This window comes from Nicotiana sylvestris, chromosome 2, assembly GCF_000393655.2.
Source record: "Nicotiana sylvestris chromosome 2, ASM39365v2, whole genome shotgun sequence".
Taxonomy (NCBI): Eukaryota; Viridiplantae; Streptophyta; class Magnoliopsida; order Solanales; family Solanaceae; genus Nicotiana; species Nicotiana sylvestris.
This window is the reverse complement of record NC_091058.1, coordinates 157,545,746-157,568,932: the sequence shown is the minus strand read 5'-3', so window position 1 is coordinate 157,568,932 and position 23,187 is coordinate 157,545,746. Positions and strand designations below refer to the sequence as shown.

General features: G+C 35.9%; 1 protein-coding gene across 3 annotated transcripts; it reads right to left on the bottom strand.

The window, feature by feature from the left end:
• Positions 1 to 420: 420 nt before the first annotated feature.
• Positions 421 to 13,214, bottom strand: LOC104249847 (phosphoinositide phosphatase SAC6-like). 3 transcript variants are annotated; one of them, XM_009806353.2, is made up of 21 exons: positions 13,126 to 13,214; positions 11,666 to 11,829; positions 11,490 to 11,573; positions 10,910 to 11,037; positions 10,721 to 10,812; positions 9,902 to 9,959; positions 9,675 to 9,731; positions 9,554 to 9,587; positions 9,357 to 9,437; positions 8,629 to 8,735; positions 7,357 to 7,443; positions 7,184 to 7,261; positions 6,908 to 6,978; positions 6,732 to 6,830; positions 5,729 to 5,828; positions 4,584 to 4,692; positions 4,331 to 4,403; positions 3,619 to 3,712; positions 3,118 to 3,210; positions 1,164 to 1,230; positions 421 to 684 (listed from the first exon to the last, which is right to left on the bottom strand). In XM_009806353.2, the coding sequence occupies exons 2-21, from the start codon at positions 11,811 to 11,813 to the stop codon at positions 554 to 556; spliced, it is 1,791 nt and encodes a 596-aa protein (XP_009804655.1). In that variant the 5' UTR covers positions 11,814 to 11,829; positions 13,126 to 13,214; the 3' UTR covers positions 421 to 553. The 3 variants fall into 3 exon arrangements, with proteins under 3 accessions (XP_009804655.1, XP_009804654.1, XP_070024386.1); XM_009806352.2 differs by lacking the exon at positions 13,126 to 13,214 and adding an exon at positions 12,863 to 13,102; XM_070168285.1 differs by lacking the exon at positions 13,126 to 13,214 and adding an exon at positions 13,069 to 13,087.
• Between the last annotated feature and the right edge of the window lie 9,973 nt (positions 13,215 to 23,187).

Sequence of the window (23,187 nt, the reverse complement as noted above, 5' to 3'; positions counted from 1 at the left end):
CTGTTAGACTTAAAAGGATAGGTTGCTACTCTCCTCTTCTTTTCTATTTTCATTTAACTGCCTTTTATTCAGTGCAGACGCAATCTTAAAATGAATGGGTTGTTGTTGGGACATCAGGTTTACTCATATTTTCTTTATTTGTTTTAATATTCATATAGAAAATCATTAACATTTTATTGTCGCATGGAAGCTTCAATCTTTCTAGACTTGGCTAGTATCGTTTTGTGCAAACAGAAATTAACCAAACATAATTTGAGAACCAGAAAAGCACTTGCAGAAATTACATTGGTTTATGTTGAAGCAAATATTAAATTTCTTTCACATGACTTCACAAAGTATTATATGACCAAAAATTCAATCTACAAACAATCACCTCGTAACTAAGCCCTCTGAAATGAAATGATCAAACTTGCCATGACATAAAAGAAGCATAATTTTTCGTATAGCCAATGTAATAGCATGTGGCATTACAAAGAATAAGATAGTAAATGAATATGTTAACCAGAAAAGCTGGCAGCTTCAGCAAATATGACAATAAAATCCAGCATGTAAATCAACGCCTAGATTGGTGCAGGCGAGGCCTGTTACAGAACATGCGACCATTGGCCTTCACAACTGCAGCTATGGCCAAACTTATGCTTGCCCAAACCAGTGAAAATAATAGGTTCCAAACATCACTCCGAACTGCAGGTGGAAGAAAACAAGAAGCGCGTGTAAGGTTTATGAGTATCAAGAACTGTCACAAATGCTGTACTGGACCAATTACATGCATACATTGGCAAAGATCCTTTACTACCAAGTATAGAACTATTTCCTCCACCACACTTGCTCTTTTGTACATTCACAGAGAAAAGAACAGAAGAGATCAAGAAAATACAGCATTAAGGAAAAAAATACACTCTTTATGCTGTTTCATTTTGCCCTTTAACACTAATTACGATAAGTCATGATTGATAACTGGCATGAATATAAAACATGATCAAGATATAACTAGCACATGGATCATCTTCTCTAGAAAGCTAATGGGGTGGTCATATAAAACGCTTCATCCCCTCCCCCTCCCCTCCCCTCCCAAGAAAAGGTTAACAAAGCTAGACCAGAAGCAACTGAACTGGTGATCACACAGCAGAATCAGAGAAAATTTTCCATGTATGGCAACTTACCTCTCCCCAGTGACAAGGTAGCAAAAAATAGCCCAGTCAAAATCAGTCCCAAGGCCAGAGGAAATGACTGCATGTATATAAGATTATATAGTTAGGTGAGACTATATGACTGACAACATCAAAGTCTGATAAAATTCCAGCACATATTTGGACTCAATAATTGTTAGGAGGAGAAAACAAAAAAGTATAACAAAACTGAAGATATATAAAGAACAAAGATAACATATTATTTAAAACATACTAGTATATCAGGACATTGAGCAGAAGAGGCCAATCGTCCTTTGGCCAATTAGGTGAACCAAATTAAGCTCAAAAAGAACTGAACGAGGCCAACCTAATTAGCAGTGCAGAACAGGGTTCATAACTTTTTTACAACTATAACTTCTGGATGATCAAATATTATTGTTACATAATTCATATAAGCTAGTAGTCAGATATATCAAGTACGCCATGCTTTAAGGAAATCAATGTTCTTGTTTCTGCTTCATTATACGCCTAGCATACAGTTCTGGCTGTGGGTCATAATCACTTAATGATGCAGCTGGTGAAAAACACATTTCTTACCTTTGAACTCCGATTGTGAGTTTGAGTATTATCATATACAGCTGTCCTAAAATACTGGTATACTCCACTGACAATTCTCATTTCAGCTGCACGTCTACTTTTTGTTTGAGATCATAAATGGCTTCACGGAGAAACTTTAAACAACTGCCTGTCCTCGCACTTGCGAGCTCAGTGAAGACATAGCTTAACCCACTTTCTTTACCAATTCTTGGAAATGATACAAGTGGAATATACTTGAGGTGAATGCTACGTTGCTCGAATTCAGTGTGGGAATGCGACAGAGGTGTGGATCTAGAACACAGATTCATCATCACCTAAATCTTAGGATTCCGGGATACGTTCAGGAGAGTAAGGATGTTAAGATGCAGTCAGTAAAGGTATATTACGATTATATAAGTATAAATTCAACAATTAATTGAAGTTATTAAATTAAATCTAGTATAATTAAATTCTTTGTAAACACTTAATATTATCGTATAATAGCAAAGTGCTCTAGTAATTTTATGTGTAATATATATATATATGACAAATCCAAAATCCAAAATCAAAAACTAATACCCTATCAACCTAATACTTCTTGGCCATAGGTGTAGTCATATCACCCGAGTTAGGTTGACTTAATCTAGTGCGGATCCTACACCCACACCCAAATCGTGTTGATTGACAGGAGTGTGGCAAGGATTTTGAAGGATCTGAGCAATATAGGGTGAATCCCCTGTTAAATAGTATTGCATTACGACCTAAACCCAATTCTCCAGAACGAACGGCTCTTTTGATCATTTTTCTCATGTACTTGCAGCAGCACTGAAGTAATGCACTTTGATTTCACCTGTCCCATCCTGTGCTTTATAAATTGCTTCAGCACAAAATAATAAATAATCTCTTCAATGCATAAATGGTAGTTCACGCTCTCATCAACTTTGGCAGTGAAACATCCACATTAATAGTCTAGAGCAGTTTTTGGCAAGTAAACCCAATTTAGTTAGTATAGTTCATTCAAGATCATAGCATGTACTTGCACCAGATTAGTGACTTGTTGGGGTATTTGCAAGAGCATAAGCGTGATGGATCACCTTCACACGAGAGATTCACTAATTAATGTCATACCCATGCTAACTGAGGATGCTATTCTGTATTGTTTTAACTACTTGTTATTCTCCTAATTTTAAGATATGTCATGTATAACTTTCTTTGCTTTGTCCCCGAGCTCGACCTCAGGCACAAAGAGGATCACAGTCAAGAACATGAAATATCAAATTCAGTCAAATACTGTAACTTTATAAAGTTACCAAAGAATGCAGAATTTGTTATTCCAACAACAGCTACTCAGTGAAATCTGATAAACAGGAGCAAGAAAAAGTTGATATGGTAAGAATATCAATAAACTCACAGCTATAGCCTCGATGCCTCCTTTTTGTGATGTCGCAGTCATATCTCGGGAAACAGACATAATGTAATGTCCTTGCATTAGATCGATTGCATCCTTCAGAAAGCGTAAGCAGGAAATAAAATGCCAGTGTTAAAATAGACATGAGAGAAGTATAAAATTGAACTCAAGTGAATGTGCACCCAATCAAACTAGTTACTGATTCATATAACAGATTGTACATTCTTAATCCTATCATCTCCTTAGTGGTTATTAAAAAGAAACTCATTCATCAAATATCAATAAATCACAATGAAAACATGTGACTAGCGAGACACTAATCAATGCATAACCGCAACCCGTTACATTCCAGATAAGCCCAGATACATGATTTCAATATCATTCAACGAATGATTGTTCAATTTTTCACATGAACACATAGTACAGGGTGGTACAAAAGGAGGTACGCCTAGTAACATGAAGTAACTAATTGCAGGTATGAATTCATGTATGAAGCAGCAATACCTGTTTTGTACCATCAACAAAGTTGTTCAAGTAGTATCGCATTAGGGCATTCCATCCATCATTGACAATCCCCTGGACTGTTCTCTTACCATATCTGCATACCCATAGCCATGTTAAAGTGCAGTCATGACGATGATAGGTGATCAAAAACTTGGGTTCAGAATTGTAGAGTTTCAAGATTATTGATGAAAGTACATGCACACAGAAGTGTTAAACCCCAAGATAATGCTTTGAAATATTGAATAAAAGAAACCATCAGCTCTACAGCATAGGAACTTATACACCTTCAAGGATGAATTAGCCTTTTTTCAGATAATATTACTGAAATTTCAAAAACAAACCTAATTGGGGACAATATTGCTAACGCCAACACCACCACCACCAACAACAACAACAACTACTACTACTACTACTACGCCTGAGTCCCAAACAAGTTGGGGGTATTATGAGGATTAATCATGAATTGGCAAGTTTTATGTTGCGCTGTCAACCTATCGCGACTCTCCTCCTTTATCCATATGCATGAATTCAGGTTCAACTACATGCATCCCGAGAACAGCACATATGCAGAACCAAAATATGTCTATCATCTGAAAGTATAGCAGCACAAAATTGGTGCTTGGTGGTTTCATCCCTCCTATAAATAACATCTACACATTTCAGCAGAATAAGAAAGGGACATCTTTAGAATGATAAAAGAGAAAAGTTGTACCTGACAAAATCACCCTTTAGGGCTGGAGTACCAGAATACTGTAAGCTTATATCATCCCCATGGTTGGCCCACACTGCATTCAAACGATATGAAGTTAAAAAGGAGACAAAACAAGAACCTGTAAACGCCGAAATATAAAAAGGTGCTCCCCTGAAAACCATTGAAGTACAAATATCTTCTGCTGTAAATGCCGATGAAGCAACATCTATTCTTCAGGAGAATATTAAAATACAGATTATCAAAAACTACTCACAGATTTTGAAGCTCTCATCAAGGTTGGGGTGTGTGCTAATAGCTTCTTCAGCATCAAAAACACCAAGCCTTCTGAGTTGGAATTCCAACATTTTGCGAGCAAGCATGCTCTGCAGATGAATATCATTTATTAGAAAATTCCCTTATAAGTGGGAGAAGAGAAGAAATGCAGATTTGAGTTAACTTAATTAGTATGGGCTCCTCTTGCCTTGACTTAAGTCTCAACTCAAAAATATTGGTCCTCCCTTCACCACCACAAAAGTAAAAGACAAGAAATTGGTGGGCAGTAATTAACTTTCTAGTAGTTTAGGAACATAAAACATTCATTAACCCTAGATCCAGCAAAGTGGTAACATAGTCCACGAACTTGCGGCAAAAAGGTAACGTGCTTATGCTGCTAGCAAGAAGTTGATAGGTTAACATCATGAAGAAGTTAAGTAGAAATACAAAGTTGGGCCACAAAATTTACTGTGGATGTAGATCCTTATAGAGTTACATTCGGCTTGTTTGCTCGGAAATGCAAACATATACATAAGAAGCTGTTTTCAAACTGAGATCATTTTCGGACAGCTAGACAATACTTCCTTTACCAGTACAATCTTCAAGGATACAAGCTACTTTCAAACTAGAACCAAGACTCATATCTGGAAATAAAACCACTTTAACTTACTCCAACGTTTCAACAGAAACTTTTCGAAGTGTTTCTAAAGGAGCATAAGTATGTGATAAAGTGTAAATAGAAAGAACATGTAAATAATTATGCAGTATCCTTACATAGTGACAACAACAATAACCAAAAACTCAGTGGAATCCCACAAGCGGGGTCTGGGGAGGGTAGTGTGTACGCAGACCTTACCACTACCCCGGGAAGGTAGAGAGACTGTTTCCGATAGGCCCTCGGTTCAAGAAAGATGAGAAGAAACAATAGAAACAATAAATATCAACAACAAAGGCCAGAAAGATAACAACAACAATCTAAGAGCCAGAAAAATAGATGGATATCCTTACATAGCGGCAGAACTAAAACATGTTACATAGTAATGCAGATGGGACTCAATATTTTCCTCCCTGGACCAATAAATCTGAACTCTTTCTACATGCATAGCTCTATACAAATCTAGTAATATTTCCATAGGTAGGAGATACCTGAGTGACATTTGTGCGGTCTAAGCAATCAATGCAGTTGGTCCTCACAACTCCAAGTTGCATCTCAACTTTTTCACCTTTTTCGTTCAATAAAAAGTACCTAACATTGAAACAAGAAATCGATTTAAGAATACTAGAAAAACAATAAAGTATGTAGATTGGCAACAACAACAAAGAATATTTGCTGAACAACTGGGATAGTCTCTCTACCTCCCCATGCATAATGAAACAACGAACGGTACAACATTACTATTTGATGCAGAGCATCACAAAGTCTATTTAAAAGATAGTAGTGCCATGATTTGTTACTTGCTCCAAGTATCAACATGTTCCCTCTTTTTTATTTTACCTTTTCAGGACTCTCTCTCTCTCTCTCTCTCATATGTGGGTTTTATTTTTCATTTTTCGCATCAATTTTTAAATAGTATTCTTCCCTTGCCTGAAATGCAGGTAGTCTTGGCATAGGCTTCGTGCATTATAGATGTATAAATATAAGATAAGCATCCTTATTCACCTGCCTTCTGATTTCTGAGAGTGAACTAATTCTTTGATTAATTAAAAGGAAGTGCAATGACATTAAAATTGAAGTTGCACTTTTTGATTAGTTATTGAGAATAAACCCGTCATTCAAGTTCAAGTTGGAAAGAAGAGGTGCAAAGCAGGTAACTAGAAACCACCTCCCAAAAAAGAAAAAAGAAAAAACGAACATAAAACCAACTAAAACTCAACTTTAAACTGACAATGCTCTACATATTTTAGACTGTCCTGCCTCACAACATGCAGGCCAGGATGGGTGCTGACACATCCCACCTCCACCACGATCTCTATCCAACTTCAAGAGATTCGGGTGATTGAGACTAGAAGCATCACTTATGTGATCCCAAAGTACATGTCACAGATTGGTGGCTGATAATGGGCCAGGAAACTAGATTCCATACATGAAAGGAAAGAGGATAACATTATACAATATATACATGAACTCTGAACTCAAAGGAGATCATACCTATTCTTTATGAAGAAATCCTCAATTTGATCATAAAGGATCGAAAGACGCTCGAAATGAACATGCCCACATATATGGTGAAAATCAAAGTGCAAGTATCTGCAAAACTTGTTCCATATTAGACAGCAGCCCAGCAACTTAGTAAATTGATTTGATCACCAAAAGAAAGATCCTACCTCACATCATCACCAACAACTTGCTGCATTGCATTGGCAAACTTTTCATTTAAGCGCCCTTCTCCTCCATGCTGATAAGAGTTTCAGAGAAGCAATGATCATTCAATAAAATTGTGTTACACATAACCATGGACATATTCAGAGTTGTGTCTTTCCATATGCAAATGAAACAACCTTCTATGTATCAGAGAACATCTTTTAAAGCAGCATATTCCTTTAAAAGAACTGTCAGATTGACTAGGTTAGCAAAAGTAGAATACTAATCAAAAGTTATACCTTATTGACGAGATCAACTGATAGAACATTTCCATATTTCTTTCTGAGGTCCAGAAAATGTCTCTCAACTACTCTAGGCTGTGGATATGTCACAACATACAAGCGATTATCAGCGAAGTGTACAAACAATGTGAAGAGAATGAAGACACTGAAAAGCTGAAATGCTACTTAACTGCTTCTTCAAGTTTCACGATCTCAAACTTAGGCTTATATGTCAAATCAACAACCTGATCCCACAATAGTGGAATTGACCCTCTGACCTACAAAAGGAAAACTAATAAGGTATGCAAAACAATGTGATATCTCAAAAAAAGGCAATACAAACGTGTCCATGCGATGAAGCAAACCAGTATATCATGTCAGCAGGAATGCAAGTACGCATTTAAGATTGAAATTTTCCCAACTTCTCATTTTAGTGAAAGCCAAAAAAAATTTGTTTTCTTTTTTGTAGATGATAAAGAACTTCAACCATAACATATTTATGATTTTATAACTCGTAAGGAACCTCTAATACTTTGTGGTCTAGTAATATTACTTCCGGAATCAGTCAAATCAGATATGACTGCCAAGATTGAGAAATTTATCCTGGCTTAAATAGAAAGAATAATTTGGTGGATTTCCTAGTGGAGATGCAGTTCCAAAGGATTGCTAAGCCAGAAATTGTCAAGCAAATAGAACAATATAGACGTACAGCAGACCGAGTTTCTACGACCATTTCTACAACTTCTATTGTTTATATGCTACTTATCACCGATTCATTGCAGAAATTCACCCAATTTTGCTCTTATCAGAGGGTAAACTATAAACCTGCAGACTACAGGAAGGAACGAACAGAAGTTCTGGCGAAGCCTGGAGAAGGTATCTGACATTTTAATGATGTTTTATTGACATTGGCAAATCCAAACAGTATTGTCTATCTCAAAGGCCCCATATTGAGACTTGAACCTTCTTTGATCACTAAGCTCGTAAACAAATTTTGATGTGTTTAACATACAATCTTGATACACACCAAGCATGACTTATAGACAGAATGATCTTTACACCAAAATGTTTTTGGTAACTGTTTAAGTACCTAAATATTCTAGAGGTAACTTGTCCAACAACCCTAATTGGGCGAAGCTTATTTTTATTCCCCCAAAATGAAAAAGAAAAAGAAAGGGATAAACAGAAAGCTCAAGTAGATATACTTCTCCATGCAATTCCTAGTCACACAGTGCAAGGAGGAACAGAGGTACTATAATAAGTAGTTTATCTGATTATCCTAAGTGAACTGCAGTATTTCCTCTCAAGAATATAAAGTCATGCCATATTTAAATGTATTTTAAGTTTTCCAGAAAAGAGAAAAGGTATCACCCATGAATCATGTAAATAAGCAAGCAAAGTAATTCACAAGAAACAAGATAGGATGTCGGAAGGATCACACTCAAATTTTTGAACAAGTCTACCTGAACAAATGATGCAGTACACCCATTCAGTTGTATAATTTGCTCGCTTTCCACAAAATTTGCAACAAATCCATCAGAATCAGCACCTCTTCTCCACATCCGAGTGCCTATATTAATTAGTTAACATAAGCAAGAGCAAAGGTTATTGTTTTTAAGTTTTCTAAAAGCTCTTTCCCCTTGATCGGAAAATCTAGCAATTATTTCAAGGATAACTGAGAAACATGAGAAAAGTAAGGCTACTTTCTTCAATAGTGACAAATCTAATAAGCTAGAATCACATCCAAAGCCATCTATACAATACGGCCACCAAGGTGTCAAAAAAGTCAATGATATTTGATAGACTTGGAAAACATCGATTTTGACCGACATGTATATGAAGTGGGTGTGAGTAATGACCATAACAAGAAAGTCGTAATTCTCACAAGCGATAATGGATGAAAGTAAGCAAAGTCCAAATCATAGTAGACATAACTCAGTAAGAATCATATGGAGAATCTCGTCCATACGCCAATGACAGAAAATGACGACTCCAATAACAAGGAATCAAAGTGCATTATGAACTTTCAGAGGATTACACAGTTAAATCACCATTGATATCATACACTTTAATGAGGATTGATGGTTATATAGAAAACGAACATCTACAATTCCATTCCTTAACTTTTATTTATCATTTTTGTCAAACTGCACGGTTAAGAAGGAAAGAACAAGAAGAAAGCAAAGAATACCAGTTCTCCTATTACACCTCCTTGCAATCAGCGTAACATCAACAATGTCTTTCCCAATTGCAGCTTGAAAGTTGTGAAAACCTTATGAAAAGTTAAAGTAAAACCTCAAAAGATAACAAAAAATACTACCCATAAACAGGAATAGAAGTAGCCATGCTAGTTTAAAAAATCTATGTACAACTGAATTGCAAGGATACTGCCTTGGACAACCGGAAGCAGGAAGGGGTCAAGCTGAAAATATGACATGGAAAAACAGATGAGTTACAAATCTAGAGGTCGATCCAACAAAGAAGAACGCAACTTGCAAAATATATTTACCTTATGATCTATAAGCACTTCCATCATATAGTTGTTCCAAAGAAAGCGAGGGTCTGCCTGTGCAAAAACAAATGAAAAGTAAACGTTATCAAATCAATATTCAAGATCGCAATTGTTTGTCAACCAACTACAGGTAGATATATCAGTAAAAAGAGTAACAAGCTACCGCATATAAGTCATTGACTACACTAAGGACATAAGTCTATGTGGCATCTAAAAAGACTTACTTGTCTCCACAGAGGCAGCAACTTGGATTCATCCCCCAAATCATGCAACCGCTGAGCACTGCAGCAGGAACCATAAGTTTCTTATTATTGACGGTTGTACCCTATGGTCTTAAAATCAGATGAAATGTAACAGCGATAAGAGTGTGCCATAAATTCCAGTGTAATTCAAATTAACATCAAGTATACTTCAGGTGTTAAAAAGTTTTAAGATCATAGAATTCACCTCCAAAAATGATAACCTAAAATAAGATCTATTACAAAGGGAGATAGATGAAATATAGCTTGCCTAATTTGTTGTTTAAGGTAGAGATGTAAACACTATACACGGGTTCAATGTAATGAGATCAGCATAGAGAGGTTAAAAATAAGAACTTTCAAAGATAACAGAAATATTTAAAAAGAAAAACGATACAGAAAAAAGAAACTCTTCAAACTTTCTAACAGTTGGATACCCAAGTGACTCAAATGATCAAAATGACCATATCAGTTCAAATAACAAAAAGAACACTGTAGCCCAAGAGGTATGCTCATCTCAGTCTCAACATAAATCGTTCTGTTTCCACCAATTCTCTATACGTCAAAAGACAACCAATTCAAACATCAAATATCTAAAGCTCAAAAGTTCATGGTCCATTCTTTAATGTCAATACTTATAAGTAATCTTTCAACCAGAATGTTACCAGTTCTTGGAAAATAATCGGATAAATGGTTTTCAATAGGCACAAGGAGCTACTGTTAAGAAAATTCCAAGCACGAAGAAAAGAAATAAAGACAACAGAGCTAAGTTAAGCATTTGTAAATGTTGAAAAGATAATTCACCTCAATGTTATATTGACATCATAAGAAAAGTACAGACCAGGAGTCCTCTCTGCTACATTTAGCAGTGCAGAAAACTCAGCTTCCATTTTTTTCTGCCAAAAGCCGAAGATACATCATTGCAACAGAATCAAAACCAACTATATATGTTTCAAAAGAAACAAGAATAAGAAAGTAGATAGGAGAAATTACCTGTTCAGCAGGAGTGTTCTTGAGAGAATGATCACAAGGGAAAACCTTCATTGACGAGACTTTAAAGATAGGGTGTCCCAAGTAAGATCCAACACTTTCGCGTTCTGTTATGACCAATAAATATGACCCTGAACCCAATAAAAAAACTTATGACCATTCTTTTCTGGAAGTCTGATGTTTTCCCTGCAACTTCTTTTTACCATATTGTGTCTATCTATTCTTCTCAGGATATAAATATAATAACAAAAAAAGGAGGGGGTTTGATGACATGCTAAAACTTTTTAGTCACTTTTAATTTAAGGCTTGAGTTTTTCTTTCCATATCAACTAAACCATAAACATATCTATACAAGACCAAGAGTTTGGTATAATGATTCTAAACAAAATACTTTGCAGAAAGATCAGTGAAGAGAATGATGAAGAAAAGGGATACTTTCACATACTAATTACTGATCATAATAGACTTCTATTAAAACATAGATATGTTAAGGGAAAATAGGGATTCCTAAATGCACTCAACTGCTATTACAGTTATGCGCCATGTAACTATAAGAAAAAAGCTCAAACTTTTACGGACTTGCCTGCCAAAAGCTTTAGTATCCCAATAACTCCAAAAATTGTCCGAATTTTGGGAACACGAAGTGAACTGCAATTTGGTATCTCATCTAATGAAGAGAAATATACCAGGTAAAACACATAGTTAGCTTATTAAAAAAAATCAGCAGAGCATTTGAAAAGAGCAAAAGAAGTAAGTCACCTATAAGTTTCATTGACCCATCCACCCGACTAATTTCCAAACATGACCCCGAGGATCCATCAGTAGGCTCAACAACGTACTGATCTGGAAATTCCCAGAGTCGCATCCTCTTATACAGTTTCTGTGAAGAATCTCCCTTCTCCATCATTATTGGAATTCAATCACTATAAAAGCAGAAAAACACAAAATCAACAAACTAAATCATCCTATTATATCAGTTTAAGTGTCAAAAGAAGAAATAGACCAGCATAAGAATTCTAGGAGGAGGACAACAAATTGCAATGAGGACAAGTAACCTCTGATATGCTTGCAATATATGCATGTGACTAGTTTATGTTTCCTATTTACTACGGAGACAAAGAATCAAATTATCACTATATAGTGCACAAGTACTGTCTCCATTAAGTAACTCACAGAAGAAACTAATGCTGATGGAAACTTGCAAAAGTGGTGTCCGCAAGTTACAGTAGCTAATATTTCCGAACTACTTTCTTTCTTACACTAGGTGGAGTAATTGCCTTGAGCCATTTCAGCTGCTTTTTTTCTCATGCCACAACTTACTAATGATGTCACCCAAAAGTTTCTTCGTTTCTATATCAAACTTTGATGTATTTAACTGCACTATAAAAGGGTGTTTTCACCAACATATTTGTGCTTTAATCTCCATACTATGGGCTACAAAATCATCCAATAGCACGTGATTACTTCTTTATCGTCTACCTTTCATAGACTAGAACTATGTCAGAAAAGTTCAATAAAGAAAATATCCAAGCAAACTCTAATGGTCCCTTCCTACAAAATATGTCAAGTTCCTGATGTCCCAATTTTTTTTTTTTCTTTTTTTTTTCTTTTTTTTTTTTTTTTTGTGGATAACGGTGGCGCTTGCCTGCACATTGACTATTTTACTATCTGCTACCTCCCACCAGCACAGGAACCGGGTAACTTTGCAACCAGTTTCATAAACGCGATCGACATCTTCCAATTAAAATATCTCAAGAATGATCTAACAATGAATTGAGATTCCCCTTACCAGTTCTGCCATCAAGATTTCACATTTTTGGCATAACTTCATGAAATTTGAAGAATTCAAAAAGCTATTAACTTTATGGTTCATCAAAACTAGAAACACAATAAACAAGATCTATAACGAAAAGCCACAAACAATAAATAAATAAAAGTATGCAACAAATAGAATACCTGATTGGAGAATCTGCCAAAAACAACAACAAGAAAAAGGGGTGGCGAAGTGTTGAATCAATTGGTCAAGAAAGGGGGGGGGGGGTAAGGCTCAGCCCAACCCAAAATCAAGGAGGAGCAAGAATGGCAGCAACAGAAAACAGAAAAAGTAAAAAGTTGTAAAACAATAAATTAGAGTGAGAAGAAAGAAAGGTTCTTTGGGTTACACTATTCTTTGGGCGCAGAAACTCAAAACTGAATGATATAACGTTTGATTCGCTTACAATTAACGGAATACCGAACTGGCTCCTTGGATCTCGCTTCAAACAGACGAGCAGAGCGAGCCACTTTCTTGTACTCTTGTCTTTGTTTTTTTGTGTATATTATATTAATGGAACTAATGTAAAATAATTACTCACTAGTTTAGTATCGAAGACTTAGGTAATTTTTAGAGTTAATATTCTATTTTATTAGTGTTGTTAGAGGAGTTACCATCAATTTGATGTATAAAAAAGTTATACTATTCGCACAAAACATAAACTCCTTTCAATGATGAAGAATTGTACTAGTAGTAAATTTAACATGATGTATGAAAATGTATACATTGTTTAAACTCATTACTTATTTACAGCGTGTTTGGCCGAACTAGAAAAATCAGTTTATTTTAAAAAGCGTTTTTTTTAAAGTAATTTTGGTGAAAAATAGTTTGTGTTTGGCTAATTAATTTGAAAAGTATTTCTAAGCAACAATTAGTGTTTGGTCAAACTTTTAAAAAGTATTTTTAAGTGTATTTTTCTCAAAAGTACTTCTCAAAAAACAAATTTCGGGAAGAAGCTATTTTTTTTGCTTCTCCAATACTGTATATGTTTCTTCTCAAAAACACTTTTTTCTTCTTCTGAAAACTTGGCCCAACACTTTAAATTAAAAACTTAGCCAAACAGGCTATTAATCCAAAGTGTTACTATAATAGACCTTAGACGCCTAATAGTGCTGGAGGAATATAATAGCAAATTCTCATGTCCATGTTCGAAAATATTCTGTTGCCCTGTCAACTGGCGCTGGTTTGGTGGAGTACCATAGTGATGCACCCCACGACCCACGTTATTCTCTCTTTTTTGTCTTTCTAAAAGAAAAATTCAAAGCTCTTTCAAGTTTAAACTAGAACTTATTTTTAGGAAAAAATTTATTGTACATATATCATTTAATCAAGTCTAATACAATGTTTTATCATCTCTACACACTACTTAATCATATAAATTATATGTTGTTAGATGTAAACATCGTATAAGAGTAGGGTGGATGAAATAGATGTTCGCTTCAGGTGTTTTGCATGATAAGAATGTGTCACCGGGCCTAAAAGAAAAATTCTACAGAATGGTGGTTAGACCGACCATGTTATATAGGCGGAGTGTTGGCCAGTCAAGAATTCTCATGTCTAAAAATTAAAAATAGCGTAAATGAGGATGTTGAGGTGGATGTGTGGGCTTACTGTCACGACTCAAATTAGGATCGTGACCGGCACTTAGGAGCAAGTGCTCCGAAGTAAGTCTCATCGGTAATTTTACAGAAAATCGGACAGAGTTTCTCCTGTTTTTGGGCCATCCCAAAAATTTTCCTGTCTCAAATCAACAACCAAACATCCTAATATCATACCAAATAATTGACAACTTGTCAATTAACCAAAAAAAAAGTCTCCACCATAACTAAGCCACCAACTAACCACTAGAAATACTAATTTATCTCCAACTTTAATAAATGGGAACGATACTCAATATAAGACTATAATAACAAAAGAATACTCATGACACTAAAATAATGGCTATGGAGCGACTCTAAGAGTTCAAAGAAAAGAGTATAACAATAAATAAAATCTCCGCCCACGCGAACAAGTGCGAGGCTCACCAAGAACTATCAACATGTGCGCTCTAATTAACGAACTTCTCGCCCGCGTCAACTGTTGTCTCTGTAAAAAAATTAGCGGGGAATGAGTCGCTAGCTCAGTGAGTAATAACACTTAACCGCAACCGTTTTTATTTGGAGACAAGTCAGAAAATATGCTAGTATCTCAAACAGAAAATAACATAAAAATGCCCTTTCAGAAACAATAAATAATTTTCAGTCTCATCATGCTTTTCTTGTAGTATAATACAATTGACAATTCAGTAATAAACTCGGTAACCACAGTATAATGTCAATATTCAAATTTGGGAGGTTTCAATGAACGGATCATGTAATCGGTATAACTGTGGATTTCTTCGCAAGAAGTCAAATAACGGTAGTCTCTACTCGAGGGAAATCGGTAATGGTATGCTAGTTCTACCTTCCCACTAGCGAGGGATATAACGGTAATCGGTAATTACAAGGTGCACCAGGTCTAACGAACCCGTTGTTAGCTACGAGATCCTTCAATGTCTACTCCCATTTATACTTGTCTCTGTAATCTGTATATATACTTGTAGAAAATATTTTAAAACAATAAAGGGCATTTCGGTTCTTATCAAATCATATAATTTTATTTTGATAACAGTAAATTCAAGTAACAGTAAAACAGATCTAGTGACAACGGAAATATTTAAAACTACGGTAACCATCTCAAATAACTATTCGGTATCATATCGAGTAAAAGACTTGTCCCACATGCAACTCAAAATAATCGGTAATATATTCATCTTTAAAATCATGTGTAAATCATGCAAGTTATGAAAACACAAATTGCGGTAAGGTTACTACTCACCTCTAAAAGCCAACTAGCCAAAGCTCGACTTCTTACCGATCCAAATGCTCAACTTATGCGAAAATCTATAAACCAATATAAGTCTAGTGTTACCACCCATCAATTCCATAACTCATTCCTTTAAACAAATATTTGTTCCATATTCAATTTTCTATTTTCAAACCTTACTTCAACTTCTTTACTAAATATGCTGGAAAATTGCAGGAAATAATATCCTCTTAATGGGATTAAAGGAGTACAAGCAGAAAAGTAGTTAAGCATCTTGTCTACTTACTCAAACTTTTGAAATATATAGTTGATCCAATCTGCCTAATTAATTACTTAACCTATATCAAATAAAAATTTAATTCTCGTTTATGGCTATTCTCATATCCAAGTAAATTGGTACTTTTATATCCAAATCAGTGTTATTACCCTTTAACTCAACCCATGACAATATGTATAAACTCATGCCAGTGAAACAAAATTATAAGAACACTCTGTTACCTGTTTCTCAAAGCTTGGTTCCAACCTCTTTCTTCTTCTCATCCTTTTCATTTCTCTATGTCGATTTCTCTTCTTTTTTTTCTTCTGTAGCTTCTGTTTTAGCCGCAGCAGTTCCCTTTTTTTTATTTTTACCCCCAAATTCTCTTTTTAGTGTTAAATTCTATAAGACTAGGGACTCAAATCTCTTTATTTTTGGTTACCATACGCCACTTCTGTCGGCTATGACCCAAATATCCTTTTTTTTAAATTAGTTTGTTCTCCTTTCTTTTTTTTTGAAAATTACTTAACTATCCTTGTTTTTAAATGAGAGGTATTACATTCTCCCCATCTCATGAAATAAATGAGGATATTTCGCTTGCATATCTTTTTCTACTTCCCATGTAGCTTCTTCAATGGTATGATTTCTCCATAAAACTTTAACAAACACAATTTCCTTTGACCGTAGCTTTCTTACTTATCTATCAACAATTGCCATCGGCTCCTCCTCGTAAAACAACTTCTCATCAAGTGGTATAGCAGGTGCTTCAAGCACCTGCGATGAGTCTGATATATATTTCCTTAGCATTGAGACATGAAACACTGGATGAATAAAAGACAACTCAGGAGGAAGTGTCAAATGATAAGCCACAGCTCCCACTCGGTCTAGTATCTCATACGGTCTGGGGCTCAGCTTGCCTATTTTCCCACTGCATCACACCTTTCATATGAGAGACTCGTCGGAACATTTTGTCTCCAATTGTGAACACTAAATCTCTTCTTCTCTTATCAGCATAAGACTTTTGTTTGCTTTGAGTTGTAAGCAATATCTGTCTGATCAACTGGACTTTGTCCATAGCTTCTTGTACTAAATCAGATCACAATAAGTTAGTCTCACCAGCTTCAAACCATCCAATAGGAGAACGACATCTTCTACCATACAATGCTTCATACAGTGCCATTTGAATACTGGACTGGAAGTTATTGTTGTAAGCAAATTTAGCTAAAGGTAGATAAGCATTCCAACTACCTCCAAACTCAAGAATGCAAGCTCTCAACATATCCTCCAAGATCTGTATAGTACATTCAGGCTGCCCGTCTGTCTGTGGATGAAATGCAGTACTAAGATCTACTCGTGTACCCAACGCTTCTTGAAAAGATTCCAAAAGCGTGGGGTAAATTGTGATCCTCTATCAGAGATGATGGATATTCGAACTTCGTAAAGTCAGACAATTTCATTTATAAATATCTATGCATACCTCCCTCCGTTAGTCTTTACTGGCAAAAAGTGTGCTGATTTCATCAGTCGATCTAGAATCACCCATATAGATTCATAACCTCTAAGAGTTCGTGGTAGACCGGTGACAAAATCCATAGTAATTCTTTCTCATTTCCACTCTGGAATCTCAATTTGTTGTAGTAGTCCTGCAAGTCACTGATGCTCAGCCTTGACCTGCTGACAATTCAAACAACTAGAAACAAAGTTAGCAACATCTTTCTTCATACCTTCACACCAATAAAATTGCTTCAAGTCATGGTACATTTTTGTGGATCCAGGATGTATAGTGTATTTAGAGTTGTGGGCTTCTTCAAGAATAGCATGTCTCAACTCATCTACGTCTGCTACACATAGCCTGTCACCCATTCGAACAACACCATCCCTTTCAACAATCATATCCTTACTTTTACCAGCTAAAGCCTCATCTCTATATTTGCATAATCGATCATCCTCATATTGGGTGGCCTTAATGTGCTCAACTAATGAAGACTTGGCCTGAGCACAAGCCAACAATGCCTCTGAATTTCCGACACTAAATTTGATACCTGTATCTTCTAGTCTCTGAATATCTTTGCTCAAAAGTCTCTTTGCAGGAGTTCTATGTGCCAGACTCCCCATAGATTTTCTGCTCAATGTATCATCCACCACATTGGTTTTTCCAGGATGATACAAAATAAAACAATCATAGTCTTTGAGTATTTCCATCCAACGACGCTGCCGAAGATTCATATCTCTTTGCTAAAAGATATACTTCAGACTTTTATGGTCAGTATAAATCTCACAAGTTTTGCCATATAGCTAATGCCTCTAAATTTTTACAGCAAATACCACTGCAGCCATCTCCAAATCGTGTGTAGGATAGTTTTGCTCATGCTTTTTCAATTGTCTCGAAGCATAAGCTATAACACGACCATTTTGCATGATAACACATCCTAATCCCACCCTCGAGGCATCACAAAATACGGAAAATCCTCCAGAACCTGATGGTAAGGCTAATATTGGTGCAGTTGTTAGACACATTTTGAGTTTCTGAAAGCTTTGCTCACATTCCTCCGTCCACTGAAACTTTGCATTTTTCTGTGTTAGCTTGGTCAGTGACGCTGCTATTCTGGAGAAATCCTGCACAAAACGCCTATAATAGCCTGCTAAGCCTAAAAAGTTGTGAATATCTATAGGAGAAGTAGGCCTGGGCCATTTCTGCACAGCTTATGTCTTTTTAGGATCTACCATAATTCCATATTTGGAAACAACATGCCCCAGAAATGATATCGAGTCTAGCCAAAATTCACACTTCGAGAACTTAGAATAAAGTCGATGTTCTCGCAATGTCTACAATACAGTCCTGAGATGATCCTCGTGTTCTCCTTGGCTACGAGAATATATCAGGATATCATCAATAAATACTATTACAAATCTATCCAGAAATGGCTTGAACACCCTATTCATTAAATCCATGAATGCCGCTGGAGCATTAGTTAGTCCGAAAGGCATCACTAGAAACTCATAGTGCCCGTATCGAGTTCTGAAAGCAATCTTAGGAATATCTTCATCTTTGATTCTAAGTTGATGATAACCATAACGGAGGTCAATCTTTGAAAATTGGGTAGCTCCTTGTAACTGATCAAACATGTCGTCTATACGAGGCAAAATGATATTTATTGCATATTGTTATCTTGTTCAACTGCATGTAGTCAATGCACATTCTCAGGGATCCGTCTTTCTTCTTTACGAATAGTACTGGTGCACCCCATGGTGATACACTAGGTCTAATAAAACCCTTATCTAACAAATCTTGTAACTGTTGCTTTAGCTCCCTCAACTCTGCTGGTGCCATTCGGTATGGGGGCATCGATATGGGTTGTGTGTCAGGTAGCAAATCAATACTAAAGTCTATTTCTCGAACTGGAGGCAATTCTGGTAAATCCTCAGGAAATACATCAGAGAATTCTCTCACTACTGCTACATTTTCTATACTAACTATTTCCTTTCTTGTGTCATTTACAATAGCTAAGAGACCCAAGCAACCTTTCTTCAAAAGTCGTTGAGCTTTCATAAAAGATACAATTTTGCAAATATCTGGAACCTGACTCCCTTTTAGAATAAAATTGGGTTCATTAGGTATCTCAAACTTAACTATCTTTGCATGACAATCGACTATAACATAGCAAGAAGATAACCAATCCATTCCTATCAGCATGTCAAAGTCAATCATATCAAGTACCATAAGGTCAGGTAGAGTATCTCTACCCTCAACCCGAATATGACAAGCACGTTACACGTATTCAACTAATAGAGACTCTCAAACGGAAGTAGCAACTAGAAAAGGATCATTCAGTAGCTCAGGTGTTGATACCCAATTTTTCCCTATATATTTTTTATATATGCAAAAATACTTTCAAATTAGCATATATAAGTATGTCCAAATGTTTTATCATTTTCTCTTAAATTTTAAAGATTTTTAAACCAATTTATTCCCCTATTTTATTCATAAAAAATCCAATAATAATTCCCAAAGTTTTCATTTTTGGTGATTTATTTATTGGATTCTCCTATTTATACTAAAAATAGCTAAGATATTTTTGCATATTTTTTATAATTTATTTAGTATTTTTAAAGATAAATTGCATAAAATTGCAATATTAGCCTCTTTTAGATTTAATTGCGTTTATATCTATAAAAATTAAGTCCAGTATTTTTAATTTGATAATTATGTACTATAAATCATTTAGTACCTTTAATTTATTTATAGAAATTATTTTATTATTTTTTTATAAATCAAATAGGAAAAATTGGCTATTTAAATGTTAGCCCCATTTTATTTCAATTATAGCCTGATTTTGAACCCCAATTGAACCCAATTTGAAGCCCAATTACCCCGACCCAATTGCCATCTGAACCGACCCAAACCCCATTCTATTAAACGGCCCCACCTACCTGTTCAATCCAGGCCGTTGATCAAAATGATCAACGGCCACTAGACCCTCTTACCTTAATTAATCCCAAACGACCCCCTAAACCCTACCATTTTCCACCATACGCCGCCTCTGAATCCCCCCTCTCAAATCCTCTCTACAACACCCTCAAACCCTAACTGCCGCCACCCTAATCCGCCTTAATCCATGGCCTTCCAAGGTCATCGGAGACATGTATCAACCTCCCACGGCTTCTATGTGTTCGTTTATGTGGTCTCATGACTAGATCCTGAAGGGGTTTTGTCTAGTCTTTGCTCGATGATCGTTCTCCGGTCACCTCTGACCTTTCTCCGGCCAGCCATGGTCATTCGAGTCAGACCTTTGACTCTCCTACTTAGATCGATGGCTTTCAAGGCCTTTCTCATCACTTGGGGTTCTTCTGAAACCCTAATCTCTAAGGTTCTTTCGATTTCTTTCAGATCTGCTTCAGATCTATGTTTGCTTTGAACTTCAAAGCACTTTCTCGAAGTTTCTTTTAAAACTTTACTTTTAAAACTCCTTATCTTTTTCCGATTAGGGTTCTTGTTAAGTTATTTCAAAACTTTTCTCTAATTTTTGACATGTTTTGCTATGTTTGCTCATATCATTCGTCTACCTGAGTTTGCATGTTAAAAGCCCTAATTTCTTTTGACTGTTTATTAGACGAATGCTTGTTTGCTTGAGTTTTGTCTGATTTGTTTGTTTATACTCTATTAAAACTCTACTATTGTTAAAAACCCTATGGTTTTGTGTCTGAGACTGTTCGTTTAAGTACATGACTCGATTTGAAGTTCTTTATTTCAAAACCTCTTATTCCTTTGTGTGATTCTTCTGATTCTAGGTTTCTATCATCTCTAAAACTCGATTATGCTTGAAACCCTAATTTTTCAAAAAAGGGTTTTCCTCACCTACTACTGTGAGATCTTCACATGCTTTTGATATTCTATGTTTTCTTCACTACTGATTCAATGTGACTTGACCTACTGGGCTATCATGCTTCGAATGTTACTATCTACTGAATTTTGTGCTACTATTGCATGCTATTTCCTTTTGCCAATAGGCTTGGCTTCACATGTATAGCGTTTGTGCACTCTATTTATATGTTGAGTTTCCTTCTTTAATTGATCTTCAAACTTGTGACCGATTTCAAACTTTTCCTTTGTGCAATTCTGATTTCACTCGCCTCTTAAGGTTAATTGATTTCTTTTCCTGTTTTGCCTACTGAATCCTTTCCAAAATTAGTGTATCTTTGTACCTAGACTCGATTGCTTACTTAATGTTCTACTACTTCTTTTATGGCAACCATCAGCCTGCTTACAAATTGATTTCTTTCCTTATTTTGAACCTGTCACTGCCCGTTAAGCAAGTGATCCATTAATTAAAGGCAATCACTTATATAATTAATTCTGAATTTTGATTGTTTCCATGTTTGTAGCTTATTACTTCTCTTTTACTCGTTTTCAGAAAGCTATAAATACCATGTACTTCTTTTCTTTCAAAGACACGAACACAAGACATAAAACACTTGGGTTCAGACACACACTCCACTAAAATCTCTCTCTTCTCTCTGTTGCTACTTATATTGCTGTCTTACCTAGCCGGCTGAAAGCCAAGGCTAGGCTGTGGGAAACTTGCTTATTTTTCTCTGCATTTGCATTTCTTACTGGTATGTTCTAATTAAGCTTCTACACCAACAACAACATGCTTATTTACTGTTTCTTGCGTCCTTGTTTGTCTACTATTTGTATTTAACCCAATACCATTATTAAGCATGCTGCAATTTCCCATTTTCTTGTTCTGAATTAATGTATCATGACTTGTGGATCCTAAATCCCTACCCCAATGTGTTTATTACTTGTGGTTGATTTGGGGCATAACAGCATTGGACATTGTTGTGCATGACACAAACCTGATTCTCATGGGATCATAACCTCCATGTTTCTCCTCTATATTGTGTGTTCTAATTGGTTTACAAGCATGTCAGCACTTCCCATTGTTGTGGAAGCCCAAAGCTAACCCATGCCTAAGTGTATAGGCTCCTTGCAATGGATTTCCAACCCCTGACCCCTCCCCTTTGTATGAAGTTATTAACTCTATAAAATGCTAATGGTTGTCTCCCTATCACCCTTTCCCCTCTCATTTATTCCCTCAGTTTTTGAAACTCTGTTTCTGCACTTTCACCATCTTCTTAGAACTTAAGTTCTGCCCCCCTTATGTGAGCCTTGCCTTGGGACCCATGAGCTCCTTGTGAACTTGGACACATAAGGGCTGCATTTCCACACTGCACTCATCTATATTCTGGCTATGTAACTTGGGTGTGAGCATTGTCTAGGGTCCTCTTGAGACCCTTAGGGAACTTTGACACACTCAAGTCTGAGAAAGGTTTTGGATCAATGGCATTTGAGATGGTTTATTCCATAATCAGAGAGGAAGTCAAGAATCAGGCTTCCTCTAGTTGTAACTTTTCTTTGTAGTTTTATGGTGTAATTCATTATTTTTGGTCTGTAATAATTTATAATAAACACTTGGGGCTGGCTAGTGAAAAGGGTTGGGTGATCATGTATGCTCAAGGGTAGATAGCATACCTATAGGACCGTTTTTAAATTTTACATGTTTAATTCTGCATTTTTAGACACCATGTCTATAGGGTTTATCTCAATTTCATCATGATTAATTTCACACCTAAATAACCTGCCTATAGGACTTATTTAAATTCTGCATGCCACTTAGATATCATGCTTTAGGTTCTAAACGGCTATAAGTAAGTGTCATGTTCATAATGTCGAAATCAGTAATGTATAGAAATCATGCCTATAGGGATTCCCAAGTAAATCTGGTTCATTTCCATTCACATTCAATGTTAGATATCATGTCGATAAGGTTTAAAATCAAGCAATAATAGATACCATCACCTGCAAAA